This window comes from Dermacentor silvarum, chromosome 4 (genome assembly GCF_013339745.2).
Source record: "Dermacentor silvarum isolate Dsil-2018 chromosome 4, BIME_Dsil_1.4, whole genome shotgun sequence".
NCBI lineage: Eukaryota > Metazoa > Arthropoda > Arachnida > Ixodida > Ixodidae > Dermacentor > Dermacentor silvarum.
The window spans coordinates 19,639,315-19,653,109 of NC_051157.2; the positions used below are offsets into that span (position 1 = coordinate 19,639,315).

At 43.1% G+C, this 13,795-nt stretch overlaps 1 protein-coding gene across 2 annotated transcripts in view; it reads left to right on the forward strand.

Annotated features, from left to right (window-relative positions):
* The window catches only part of LOC119449583 (ATPase family protein 2 homolog), a 103,925-nt gene that overhangs the window by 75,837 nt on the left and 14,293 nt on the right, over positions 1-13,795 (forward strand). The window contains exons 1-10 of one of the 2 annotated variants that reach the window (XM_037712786.2): positions 2,881-3,224; positions 3,454-3,786; positions 4,899-5,405; positions 6,406-6,535; positions 6,659-6,715; positions 7,895-8,015; positions 8,508-8,642; positions 8,983-9,100; positions 10,174-10,328; positions 11,456-11,665. In XM_037712786.2, the coding sequence (XP_037568714.1) occupies positions 3,038-3,224; positions 3,454-3,786; positions 4,899-5,405; positions 6,406-6,535; positions 6,659-6,715; positions 7,895-8,015; positions 8,508-8,642; positions 8,983-9,100; positions 10,174-10,328; positions 11,456-11,665 (1,953 nt within the window). In that variant the 5' untranslated portion in view covers positions 2,881-3,037. Of the gene's footprint in view, positions 1-2,880; positions 3,225-3,453; positions 3,787-4,898; positions 5,406-6,405; positions 6,536-6,658; positions 6,716-7,894; positions 8,016-8,507; positions 8,643-8,982; positions 9,101-10,173; positions 10,329-11,455; positions 11,666-13,795 lie in introns of those variants that run through there. The other variant, XM_049665317.1, reaches the window with a different exon arrangement.

Genomic DNA, 13,795 nt, shown 5'->3' on the forward strand with positions numbered 1-13,795 from the left:
TTGCCAAGAGAAGGGAAGCGCAGTCGAGGACGGCAGAAAACCAGGTGGGATGATGAAGTTAGGAAATTCGCAGGCGCAATTTGGAATACGCTAGCGCAAGACAGGGGTAATTGGAGATCGCAGGGAGAGGCCTTCGTCCTGCAGTGGACATAAATATAGGCTGATGATGATGATGATGATGATGATGATGATGATGATGATGATGATGATGATGATGATGATAAATAATGCCTTAATCAAAATGATTCATAAGCGTTGGCGCCGACGTTTCGAATTTCACTGTTCAACAGCAGGGAGCAGAACAGCAAATTTTTCAATGTTCCGACTAAGATGGCGCCTAGGTGTAGGTTTCGCAGGACAGAATCCCCCCATGCGTCTAGCCCTCGAGCCAGATTGGGAAAGATCCAACGACATGCGAGCGCCTGTTCAGCGCAAGTTAGCACAGTAACTCCCTTCTACTACAGAGCGTTAACAAGTTTATTTGCCTCCGCAGTAGAACCACTGTTTGCAGTACTGTCTGCAGTAGATCCGCAGTTTGACTGCGTCCGAGTTAGCTTGGTATGCTATAGCGACGTGAGCGCGGCTGTCGGCTTTCCTCATCGCGACAACGTTGTGACCGAGTGTTCTCGCGGTGATCGAGTGAACACTGTTCATTTGTGTTTTTTTTTTTTTTTTTTTTTTGGCACATGACACGAGACTTGTTTCGTTAGCAAGCGAAAGGATCTACCGTCGATGTCCCAACCAGCCACCGGACTTGCTCAACAGGACTCATTGACCACACTTCAGAGGCGGCTCTAAATTGGGCGAGAGGAGGTGGCCAACTCCCCAATATTTCCTCCTACAACCACCACCCCCAACAAAAATATCCTGGCGCATCGCTGCTTCCCGTGCCACACTTCCGCTCATAATGATTTAACGTTATGCGGGAGGCAGGGCTTCTCGATCACGCGTAGCTAATTTTGATGGCGAAGGGGAAAGCTAAAGAAAAAAAAAAGAAATGCGAATATTTACTGCCATTTCTACGGCCTATAAAACTACGGGTGTTAGTTCGTGTAATAGGTACAATAGTCATACTTTGCTTCGCTGTCAACGCTTCGCCTTACCGGCGAAACTGCGAGTTTGCATACAGAAGTCACCATTTTCTTTTTTTTTTTTTGGCTCACATACGTGAGTTTATATATCCGTTTAATTATTGTTAAATACATTAAATATTGCAGTTAATCGGGTTGAAAAAATTGGAGGATGCTTAAGCTTTGCCTTTAAGAGTGGAATGCGATAGTGTTATCGGGCTCCGTTTGCATGCATTTTTCTTTGAGTAGGCTTTACTGCAACACATGACGTGGGAGAGCCGGCTTACAAAGGACCAAGCTAAGCTTACACCGATCCCCTTAAAGTCGGCTTCACTTTTCAACAGAAGTGCATTGCTTGGAAGACTTTTCCCAGGGGCAATATAAGTCGTCTTATATTAAAATGTGAAGGCCTTAGCACCTTTTTTTAATTATTTTATTAATTGTTTGCTATTGTCCCGGCGCGCGCGCGTGTCCAAAACGCATTAGGTAGGCGATGTCCCAATTTGACGTGCCGTAGGGAGCCTACATGCAAGCGCTGTTTTAAAACAGCGCTTGCATGTAGGCTCCCTAACGTGCCGTAAAGCCCCTTGATTTAACGTGCCGAGGATGCGAGCGCCATCTGGATATGAATTTCGCAACTAACCTATCTGAGCGCGCCACTGTTGGTATGATAGAAATGTTGGAAAAGGGGTTTGTGTTTTAGTTTCCTCGTAGCAGAATTATGTTTTCTCGTACATTAAAATTACAACCCGACGCCACCATGTCTGTAGGTTGTGGTTAAGTCGTACTTTACCATTTTTCTGACGGATTTCACTGTGAGAAATTCAATTTTTGTTCACTAACACATTGCACCACGCGGAGGGCCTACGCGGTCGGGGTGATTCGAGATGATTTTCTCCTTCACTAATACCTTGCGCCACGCAGAAGGCCTGCGCGGTCGGGGGTCAGGGTGGTTGGGGATGATTTTCTCCGCCACGGACGCCGACATCGGCGCCGACGCCGGATTTTCTGCGACACGGGGCCCTTAATGCTATCGCGTTAAAATGTTTCGTCGTTGTTCAGCCATATAATAGTTATTATTCGTTAACGTGACAGGGCAGCCCCCCTACCCAAGGGTGCACGTTACTGTCGCGGTCTGCGAAGTCAACCATACCATTCAGCCCACATGACGCGAGGCTCCAGGTAACAGGTGTATTCGAGAGTAGTGCAGAGTGCTCGAGGGGCCAAAAGACTGATCTCAAACCTCGACCGCTCGATCGAACTGCTGTTTGAGTCTCCATCGAACGACCATGCTCAAGCCTAATTTGAAATACGCGGTCCTTTGCCTTCTTGGTAATTTAGCGCCATCTATAGTTGAATCATGTCTTCTGTTTTAGGCTTCGAGATTTGTTACTTGTATGTACATCTCGAAGGATTTGTTTTTCAGAGTAGTGTTTGCCTGGGCTCGTTGGTTGCACATAACACAAATGCTTTCCAGCAGAACGTTGTTGTTGTTGTTGTTGCCTCAAAACATGGCTCGTACCCTTTTTTTATTTTTTATTATTTTTTTTTTTTTTAGTACTGACATGGACAGAAAGGGACTTCGTCGTCCCTTTCGGTCCGTGTCAGTATGTTCAACGCCTCATATTTATTTAGGAGGCGTTGGTACGTTCTGCTGGAAACCATTTGTGAATTGTGATTTGTTTTTACCAAAAGGATATATCCTCTTTATACCAAGAATACGTTCTTTTTTTTTTTTTTTAACTGATTCTTATTTTCACGTTCTGTGTCCGTCGATATAATATTACCGCCTATTAAAACGTCTTCCCGCTCTTCTACATACATGCACATGGCTTCTACGCACGTGTTGATGGATTCGTTTGTTTCGTTTTGTGTGTAATGCGGGATGGTGATCCCGAACGGAAGCGAATCATCGTTTTCGTGGTCTGTTCAATACGACTAGTTTGCCGTAAGGAAGCGTGTAAATCATGCCGCCGAAAGGAAAAAGCACCAAGTCTGACTTTCTGCAGTGCGGTGCCTGTGGTGTGATAGTGGCATCTAAGGATGCTTCCCTGCACGAGCGGGTCTGCTCGCGATGCAAATTTGAGGGCGAAAAGTTAGATCACGACTTCATACACGATGGCGTTTTGCACGGGACTCTTCAAGATTATTCAGGTAACAAGATTATCCCCTCTATACTGACTTCGAGAGCGCTGGTGCAACAAGCTTGTGCCGTCTTTACTAAATGGGACGTTTCCCCGGCTTGCATGCATTACTGTGGTGTTCCGCTGGTATGAAATTGAAGCTCAGAATTCCATCTTGTCGTTTCCGGATGACAAAAAAAAAAAAAAAAGTGTTTGATGCTTGCCAAACATTTGCCTTCTTTGCTCACTCTTTTCTGTAGGTGATGATACGATGACACTGCCCGAGTGGATGAAGTGTCAGCTGTTATATCTCCATCCGTCATGCATGAAGACGTGTAACACAGGGATCAAGGATGTCGTGGAAGTCTCCCTGGAGGGCCAAACAAATCTGCTCATTGCGTGGCCATCAACCAATGTCGGTCTCACGTGTGTAGCCATGCCCAAGCGCTACAGAACAAGCAAGTCCAAAGCAGTGACTGTAAAAAGGCACTGCAGCGCAGTTGTAGCCGCCAGCAGTGTTACAGTGATCTCCACACAGAACGCAATCAAGGAAAATGACGCAAGCCTCCAGAAATGCCTTTTGCAGCAAAATAGTAAGTGTTGTTAACAACATATATTAATCATGCATGCATCTACGTAAACTCGAGGAAAATCGACCTCTCACTTAATGCTTTGTTTTTTTTAAAAGAGACAGGAAATAGCTGAGGGGATGCAAAAAACTGCCACCTGCCAACTAAGTTTAGACTATCGAATACAGTTTAACATGATGTGTATGTAGGCAGTGCAGAATAAGATGCAACGCACACGAAAAACATAATAATTACAAGGTTAAATTATTGACATGCTGTATCATGTTTGCAGCTACACAGCAGCTCCTACTTAAATGCAAACATAAAGAAGTGTGCTAGTTAAAAGTAACAAAAGCGACTGTGCAACCTGCGTACATGAAAAGTCGAAAAACCTATTTATATAGCAGGCTTGTCATTGAGCTCATCAGTGTGCAGTTGTCTTGGTGTTCATTTTTCTTGTGAATTGGAAACATGTATTGGTGTTTTTGTTGTAACTTGCACAAGCAGTGCAATAATAAGGACAAGGACAGTTAAGGCAAGCACACCATCACAGCATGGTGGTGTAGACACAGAAAGGGGCCTTGTATATCATAAATATAGCTTTGCAGCATTACCAATTGGGCTTCATAATACGTTGGGGATATACTAACTTTAAAAAAACAAGGACAAAATCAGTATATCCAAATGTATTACCAGCAAGTATAGGCCTTAGTACAGTCACCTTGGGGTGGTGAAGCTGTTAATGAAATATGAATTTAAATAGATCTGAAGACATTTAATTAGGTATTTCTAAGAAAATTGTAGATTTTACTGTAGTTTTAGGTTGACACTTTGTGTGCACAGTGTTGTTCGTCACAAAAAAGGGACTGTGTTACCTTTGTTCTAGAAGTAGGGAACAGCATTTCACTTGTACTAGACTCATTAGCACGCTTTCATTTTCAGTGGCACTTATAAACTTTGCATAATTAACCTACACTTCTTGAAATGTGGTTTTTCATCTAAAGAAAAAATGTGGTATACCTCAATGGCCTGATCTGACCAGATTTGTGCCACACTGTATATGCCTATCTGTTGTCATCACAGCATACACACTGTTTTAAGATTTCTCCAATATTATGTTTCCCTTTCTGTTGCAGTGGGAATTTTTGTGAAGCCAGGGTCTCTGCTCCAATGCTGCTTTTATGGCCAAATACTGAACTTTGAAGTGCTTGAAACACGAGGGGAAGATGGTTCATTATTGGAGAACCCATCTCAGTGCTTTATGTCTCATAATGATGAGAGCTTAGGTGAAAGTATGAAAAGACTTGCAATATGTGAAGAATTAAGTGGTGACAGTAGCTTTAAGGCAACCTTCATGTCTCCTCGTTCAAGGACACCTGCAAGAACAGGTTCATGGTCAATTCACAGCCCCATTGCCTTCAGTACACCAAAGTCAGTATTGCACCGTCGTGAAAGTAAGAAAGTTACCTTTCATCGAATCAGATCAAGCACAGACATTGTCACAAAGTCAGCAGCTGAGCAGGCTGGTGAGAGGCCTACGTGTGCTAGCTATGACCACATTGGAGGCCTCGACAAAGAGATTCAGCAACTTCGAGAACTATTTGAAGTGCCTCTCAAGCATCCTGGGACATTTACTCGATTCGGTGAGCCATGCTTGTAGCAACAAAAGCACTGTGGGTGCATTGCTTGCTGCAGATTTCTCTTTTCCTTTACTTTGCATTTAGGGAAAAGCGTGATTTTTTTTTGCATCTTCTGCTCTTGATTGTGCTCCCACTTGTGCAGTCCAAGGTGTGCTGGTGTTTTAATCAGAACTTAGTGTGTTGTTATTATTATTATTATTATTATTATTATTATTATTATTATTATTATTATTATTATTTATTATTATTTATTATTTTTTATTATTATTATTATTATTATTATTATTATTATTATTATTATTATTATTATTATTATTATATACATAAAAACGATCACAGAGGGGAGAAAGAAAAAGAGCCAGCAATCATCTCGTGTGGCATGCTGTCTACATTGCTGTTTTAGTTACAGTTGAGTGACAACTCCCCCCCCTTCTACTCCTCTTCCTACTTTCTCTCCCATCATTCCCACCACTCAGATGCTGAGCCGTGCTCCCTATAAGGGCTGCAGAAACATGCAGCTTTTCCTTATCACAACCTCTGCTACTACTACTACAACTGCCCTAAATTGTAGAATTTTTTTGTTGTGCTTAACTGACAAGGGAAACAGCTTCATTGCTTTGATTTAAACATAACTTGCACCAACTAGCTGCCACTACTAACTCTCTACGAAGCCATGATTTTTCCTTTTTCTTCCTTTTTTTTTTCCCTCATGTGTGAGAGTAGACGTGCACTGTGCAAATAATGCATGCTTAAATTGCTTCCACCTTATTATTGTACAGTTCTGCATTCTTGTGGGCAGATTTACTCAGAATTGTACTTTTTATTGTATTAAATTAAGATGCTGCTAATAAATGTGTTGCTGAGATGCAGTTGCAATTATTAGTTGTCATTGGAAACTGCTACTAATTTTCATAAGTGTATTAAGTAAAGCACAATAGCACAATTGTTTATGATCTGTTCTCTCATGCTGTTTCCTCATGAAATGTTGTCATGTACTACACAGGGTTGAAGCCACCAAGAGGGGCACTTCTCTTTGGTCCTCCAGGCACTGGAAAAACAATGCTTGCACGAGCAGTTGCAGTAGAGTCAAAAGCAGCACTTGTTGTTATAGATGGTCCCCAAATTTTCAGCAAGTAAGTTTTTGCTTCTAGTTATATGTTTTCGTTTTTTTCCATACCTCGATAATTCTACATAATTGTGCTTAGTGAGGTTGAGAAACGCTTTCTTTTCATTGCTATATTTATTCACAAATTCAGGTACTATGGAGAAACTGAGGCCACGCTAAAAAGTTTATTCAAGGATGCTTCTGAAAGGTATGACGATGTAAGATATTTTCAAGGTTGTTTTCAAGAGGCGATGACTAGATATTTACTGGATTTACTGTACACATTGCTTTCGTTTGTTTGTTTTATTGCGATAGCAATTATATGGACACTCAAAAGCAGATTTCTGCCGTCGGCGTCGCCGTCGCCGTGAGGTTCCGTATGACGTCAATGGAGATGAAATCGTCGCCGCGCGCCGAACGCTGTATGTGCGAGTGAAAGGGCGCAAGGGGCGCGCGCTTTCACGGGGAGTGAACGCACGGAGGAGAACAAACACGCATTCTGTGCCGTGCTCGCTTAAGGGCTGCAGAAGTAGGCGTCTCTTTCCTCCTTTACAATCACCATATATGTAGCGCAAACGCGCCTTTTTCCGACGCCCGAGAGGCCGTGGGGGAGGGGGGGGAGGGGGAGGGAAGGGAGGCGACGTTTAGCTGCGGCACCAAGTGCCTATTTATATCAGAGGCTTCGGCAACAGTCATCAACGCCGCACGCATTTTGAGCCAACGCGGACAAAACGCCGACGGCGCCGACAACAGTTCTGCGTGTTGCCGGTGCTGCTGCATGTCCAAGTTTATACAGCTGATAAAGCTAATATCATTACTCCGTATAGCTCTCTACAAATTTGCTATCGCAATTGATGCTTCGCCTTTCAGGTGAAACTGCGACAACTTTCTTTCAGTTATAGAATGTAGTAAGTTTGTTTTTTGTGCAAGCCATTCCTTATGTTTCTTTTGTACTTGCCTTCAATCAGGAATTTGATGGTGCAAAACAGAGACAGAGAAGCAACACATAAGGCGAAATGGGTAATTGGTACCAATCCTGCCAAATGTCTTGTTTCTCCGCATCTGTTCTTGTGTTGTTGACTATTATGAGTTACAACCAGCTCAGAGCAATTACTTTCTTTTCTGTGTTATTTTTTATTGCTTGTTTTAAAAGTAAGTTAGATTGCATACAAGGGAATGCAGCGACATAGTCTACACAGAATCGTGTACATTGGCAGCACTAGTGTACGTTTAATATCACTGATGATGCACCATGCCTAAAAATTTATTTGCTATTTGATCCTGTAGCATGCCCAATGCATGCTCCTTGTCTATAGTAATGCATTGCATGGACTTGTGGAAAGGTTACTTGTGCACAAAAGCAAGCATTCTTTTTATCATCTTGCAGAGCACCAAGCATTGTGTTCATAGATGAGATTGATGCATTGTGTCCCAAACGTGAGTCGGGAACATCCAATCAAGAGGCAAGAGCAGTGGCCACTCTGGTGTCCCTCATCGATTCACTGCCGGTAAAGCTGCAGTCATATACTTGGGCACCATTTGGTCTGTAGTGTGCTACACTCAGGATGCTGCTGCCATGACACAGTCCCAGAATGCCTGGCACTATTCATGACATTAGGTTGCTGGTGCTATTGAGTTGCTGAGAGAGTTTTCACCTTCCCAAAGCCAGCAGTTAGCCAAACTTGGCACTTTGTTATACTGACCAAAATTTGACAGGAAACAAAAAGGAAGAACAAAATAAAGTGAAATAGGGTACCTATATAGATGCCTTCACAAGTTAACTTTCTTATTTATTGCAGCTTAGACTTACCATGTTATTACGGAGTGCAAGTGCATAATATTACCAAGCATGGACTCTTTTTCCACCAGTGGCTTTTTTACCAAATTGACATCATTATCATGTGATTATTCTCATGTTAGAGGCCACTTTCAGTATCAGAAACTTTGTGAACATTGTTACCAGTTCGATTGCCACAAGAATGTCTCATGTTTTCTTTCAGCTTGTTGAGGACAAGTGGGTTTTAGTGCTGGGTGCCACTAACAGACCCAACTTTGTTGACCCATCCCTGCGCCAGCCAGGTCGTCTTGACAGAGAAATCGAAATCGGCGTTCCCACTGCACATGGACGGCAGCAGGTAATGTGAAAGATGGAAGCTGACGAGTAGCTACACTTATAGTTTTCACAAGTGGAGTGTATTCTAGCTCCTGCATAACTATATGCATACATAGTACATTTACAGAACACTTCCTGAACCTTATATTTTCTCTTTGTTAAAAGAAAAACTGGTGCATTGAGTAGTTTAGTTTCATGCCAAAACCATGCCTTACAGCATCAATGCAATTTCATTTTGCTTCATTCATATTAGGCTCTGCTGTAAATGTCTGTGAAATTACTATATATGTATACATAATGTTTTAGTTGAAGAGCAAGCTAAACAAACATACCATTGATTCTTTGTTGTTGTTTATTTGCAGATTCTTCAGAAAATATTGAGTAATGTCAACCACTCGCTCAGCAATGAAGACATCACAGAAATAGCAGATGTTGCCCATGGTCTCACAGGAGCAGATTTAGCAGCTGTCTGTGCTGATGGTAAGCCTGTGTTGCCATCTGTCTGTGCTAGCTCTAATGGCTTCATCAAAAAGTTGGTGGCTACTACTTTCCTTTTTTCTCATTGTAATCTGAATCAAACTCAACTTGTCAGAAGCTTAAACAACTACAGATAGTATTTTTTCGGTGGAGCAAGACATTCATAAAAATATTGTTAGCATTTTTAATACCAATATAAATGGCATAAATGTTATTGAATTAACAAACTTATTAATCTGTACTAACAAGAGTTCTAAAAAATGTGCGAATCCCACAGGCTGCGGAAATCAATTTAAGCGAAGATTTTATTGGTGTTTGTGAAAAATTATGCCCTTGTTTAGCAACCATTTCCATGCGACCAAGTTAAACGTATTTTCACCAGGAAACACCTCACTGAACATAAATAAACGAAGCAATGTTTCGTTAAAAGCAGAGAGGCTTTACATTGTCATAGAAGAACAGAATGTGGAGTCCAACAGCACGGGAGCTTGTAAAATGTGTACTGAAACATATAGTCAAGTCATCAAGACAGGAACTACACTTCATTATAAGTGGTATTTCATTGAAAGTGGAGGCAGTCTAAAGAGTTGTAGTACAACAGGACATGCACTCCAGTTGTGCAGGGGCTGTCAAACGTATACCGAAATACATGTGTCGGTTATCATCACATGATAAGGTTAGACCCAAGGAGCTGTCACCATCCGGTGGGGCGACCTTCCCTATGATCTTTGCCTCTCCAGGTTGATACAAAGTAATTCAAAGGGTCACCACGCATGCTTCATTGTGTGAATCTCCTGCATCGCACTTCGTACGAATCATACTCCGGCCCCTTTGTACTTCAAGTAATCTTGTCTAAGATGCATTTATGCCATCGAGACCCCAAAAAACTTTGGATAAAGCGATTTTATTATAATGAGGGCTTACTGTGTACAACCTTCGATGATGAGCAGCACTTGTCCACAATAGAGAAAATGTTGTATTCTTTCTTGCATTGTTAAATTATTGTGATTTTCAAGTGCCTGCTTATTTGACAGTATCATCTGTTTCCACCACTTTATGTTCTTTACTTCTTGCAGCTGCCCTGCGTGCTCTTGAAAGAAACATTGCTAGCAAGAACATCAGTGATGCTGCTTTGTCCCAAGTTGTGCAGTTGACAAAAGCAGATGTGGCTACTGCACTGCGTCATACCAAGCCAAGTGCAATGCGTGAGGTTGCTTTGGAGATTCCTAAGGTGAGTGCAGTTGTGAGGAGGGAGTGGTGGTGCCAGCAGACCTCCGAGTGAGTTAGGTAACACCAAGAGATGGCTGCAAGTGCTGTGCTGGAGTCTGTAGTTACAGGACAAAGCACAAAGTGGCGGCACTGGGACTGGCGGGTGGGGTTTATGTTGTGCGGTGGTGGGTAAAGACAGCCTTAAAGCCATGCGTGGAGCTTAATAATACAGAGAAACTGAACTGTAGGCTCATTGCCATTCCTGGCAAGTGGGGCCATGTCCGGGATTGACTTGGAGACTGTGGACGTGCCTGAAGAATTGCTTCACCACCTACTTGGACAGATGACAAGCCTACACCTCAGTTACCACTCTTTATTGTCATGCTCCATCTGTTGCTCCACTGCTCTCTCTGTCTGCCACCGTACAACACAGACCACACCCATCAGTCCCAGTGCCACCATGTCGTGCTTCGTCCAGCAACTACAGTCCCCTGTGTAACATTTGGGCCATCTCTAGGCATTCTCAACGTTCAGTACTCGGAGGTCTGCTGACACCGCCATTCCCTCCTCTACAGTAAAGGTATTCAAAACACTGTAGGTAAAAACTGCAGTTTTTTTGTCCCTAAAGGGTTCGATGGCCGCCATTTGCCACAGGGTTTATCTCTATGCAACATGCACATCAGTTCTGTTTTCTGCAAGATCACTGCATTGTGCTTGTGGTGTGAGATGTTAAAAAAATTTGTACTTGTGCTGTACAAAAAGCTGCTACAACACAGTGGGTGATCATGTGTTTGTTAGCACCAGCCAGCTACAGTAGGTTCAACTTTTTAATGCTAAAGTGTTTCGTTGCTGTCTCGCAGCAACTTTCAGGTAAAACCTGTAACAGAGCTTGCATCACTGATGGCGAAGTTTGAGACGTTTGGCAATGGCCTTTTTATCAGTTCTGTTGTGCGCATTATGTGGTGAAATTGTTTCAGTGGTTATGTTATAGGAGTGCCAGGACAAATTTTAGATGAAGTGTATTGCCCTTTCTTTCTTTTGGCACATTTACTGCTGTTGCATAAGCCCTTCTCACTTTTATGTGGTAATGCTAGATAGACCACTTTAGAAGGCTTAAATTTTTTGAAACCTATCTTATTTGCTTTTCAGGTGCGCTGGAGCGATATCGGAGGAATGAAGGAGGTTAAGCTAAAACTGCAGCAGGTCGTGGAATGGCCGTGGAAACACAGGGACGCCTTCATCCGTCTTGGGGTGACACCTCCATGTGGAGTGCTACTGTATGGTCCACCTGGCTGTTCAAAGACCATGATAGCCAAGGCACTGGCCACAGAGAGTGGCCTCAACTTCATTGGAATCAAGGCAAGACTTCATGAAGTATTGAATGTAGCAGTGAATACAGAAAGATTACTGTATTTTTCTGCATATAACCTGCCACCGCGTATAGCCCACACCCCCAGTACAACATCCTGGAAAGAAAAAAAAATCTGTGCGTATAACCAGTGGAAATAACTGCTTCAACAATGCTCAAATCTTTGTAAAAACTGTCTCTATTTGTGGATGCGCGACTCGTCCACATCCTATCTTCGGCCAGCGGCTTTGTTCCTGATGTCTTTGGCGATGCTGGTAATCAGCATCTGCTGCACTGTATAGGACTGCCGCAGAGCGCAGCTCATCATGATCCAAATTCTGGCTCGCCGGCGCCATGTGCACTTATTCCCCAACTACCGTATTCACTTGAAAAGAAGTTGAGCGTGAATGTAGGCCTGCTCTATATATTGAACTAGCCGAAAAAGAAAAACAATTAACTCAAATATAGGTCGATCAACACCTTTTTAGACAAAAACTTCAAGCGCACAACTGGAAGAAGATGACGAAGGAAGACTGAGACGCAGTAGCGCTCGTGTGTATCAGTCTTCATGTGTCTCAGTCTTCTTTCACCGTCCTCGTCTGGGTGTGCGCTTGAAGATTTTCTCATGTCTTACTAATACGCCCAAATAGCCATGTTATCAAGCCTTTTTAGGCAAACAAAAATTTCTGAACATGCCAAATGTTTATTTACAGCAAGTTTGGCTACTAAATCTTGCTAGTCTATTCCACAAGTATCATCCTCGTTTGAACTGCCAGGGAAGTCGTTCTAGTCAGATGCTTCGCAGGCATCCTTGGCACTCCTAATGATGTTGTCTTTGGTGCTGTCGAGTGCGTTGAATATGCAAGATTTCTAAAAGCCAGCCTGGATAACTTCAGGCCACGCTAGCTTACGGCGGGTACTATGGTGGACCTCCTTTAGCGCAATACTTTTGCCAGCTTTGCTCCCAAATATATAGGTCGAGATTCTTTCGTCACAAATATAGGTCGATAACTTACGGTAATTTGGATAACTGCTTAGGAAAAAGAATGTGTGGATCGTACTCACTTGGGAAATTGATGTAAGTGACGCTTTCTGTGCCGTTCGCTTTGATTGATGATAATTAGCAGTGATTTGATGGCCAGTGTTCATTTCCTTCAGCGGGTTTAGTGCAATAGTAGAGTGATGACTTGATGTTAAACCTTACCTTGCATGCACCACTGCTGTTTGTCTGCATAGTAAACAGAACGCACAAGACATGTTCGCTTGAGGCGTTGTGCGCCATTATTCATAACCTCCGAGAAGATTACTATAGTCATTGTCTCACACGGCACATTGCATCGTGGCAGAAATGTTAAACTTTAATTGAATTATGTGGCTGTACATGCCAAATCTACAACTGGATTATGAGATGCGCCGTTGTGGCGGACTCCGGATTAATTTGGTCCCCTGGGGTTCTTTAAAGGGCCCCTCACCAGGTCTGGCCATTTTGAGCTGACAAGCGCAGTGCAAACAATGTGCGCTAACGATCGTGTCTGCTAAGTATTGCATTGCTATGCACCGCAGAAAGAGCTGAAATTTCAAACCAACCGCCGTTTGCCCTTCTCCTCGTGGGCGCTCCGCTCTCAGCCGGAGAGTTTACATATATGCGCAAGTGCGCCTACGGACATGTGTATGTGCTGTGATGTCACTCTCAGTGACATGTGACTTCTAGAATTATTTAAGGCAACAGCATTTACTTGTTTGATCTGTTGCTTCAATAGACAAATTAAAGTTTAGAGAAATAATAAAACCTACAAACCAAATGTCTGCGTGTTTTTGTCTTTCTTCGTACCGTAGCAAGATAGATGTACTTCCGTTTCGTCTGCTTGTTCCCATGTCGTGCAGTCATGCGCACTGAGAGCGAAACTATGTCATTTTCTACCGTGTTTCAGCGCGTGATCATGCTCTGTGATCCGCTTGCGTCTGCCTCAGTGTTCGTGTAGCACTGACTTATACCGCTAGTCAGGTGGTCTCGCACACAGAGCACAAGATCATGCACTGCGCGGAACAAGACAAACGCAACAGCTCGCGTGCACGACCGTCAATGGAAGTGCGCCGCACAGCAAGAAAGCGAGAGAAAAAGGTGCGGCTCGTGACATATG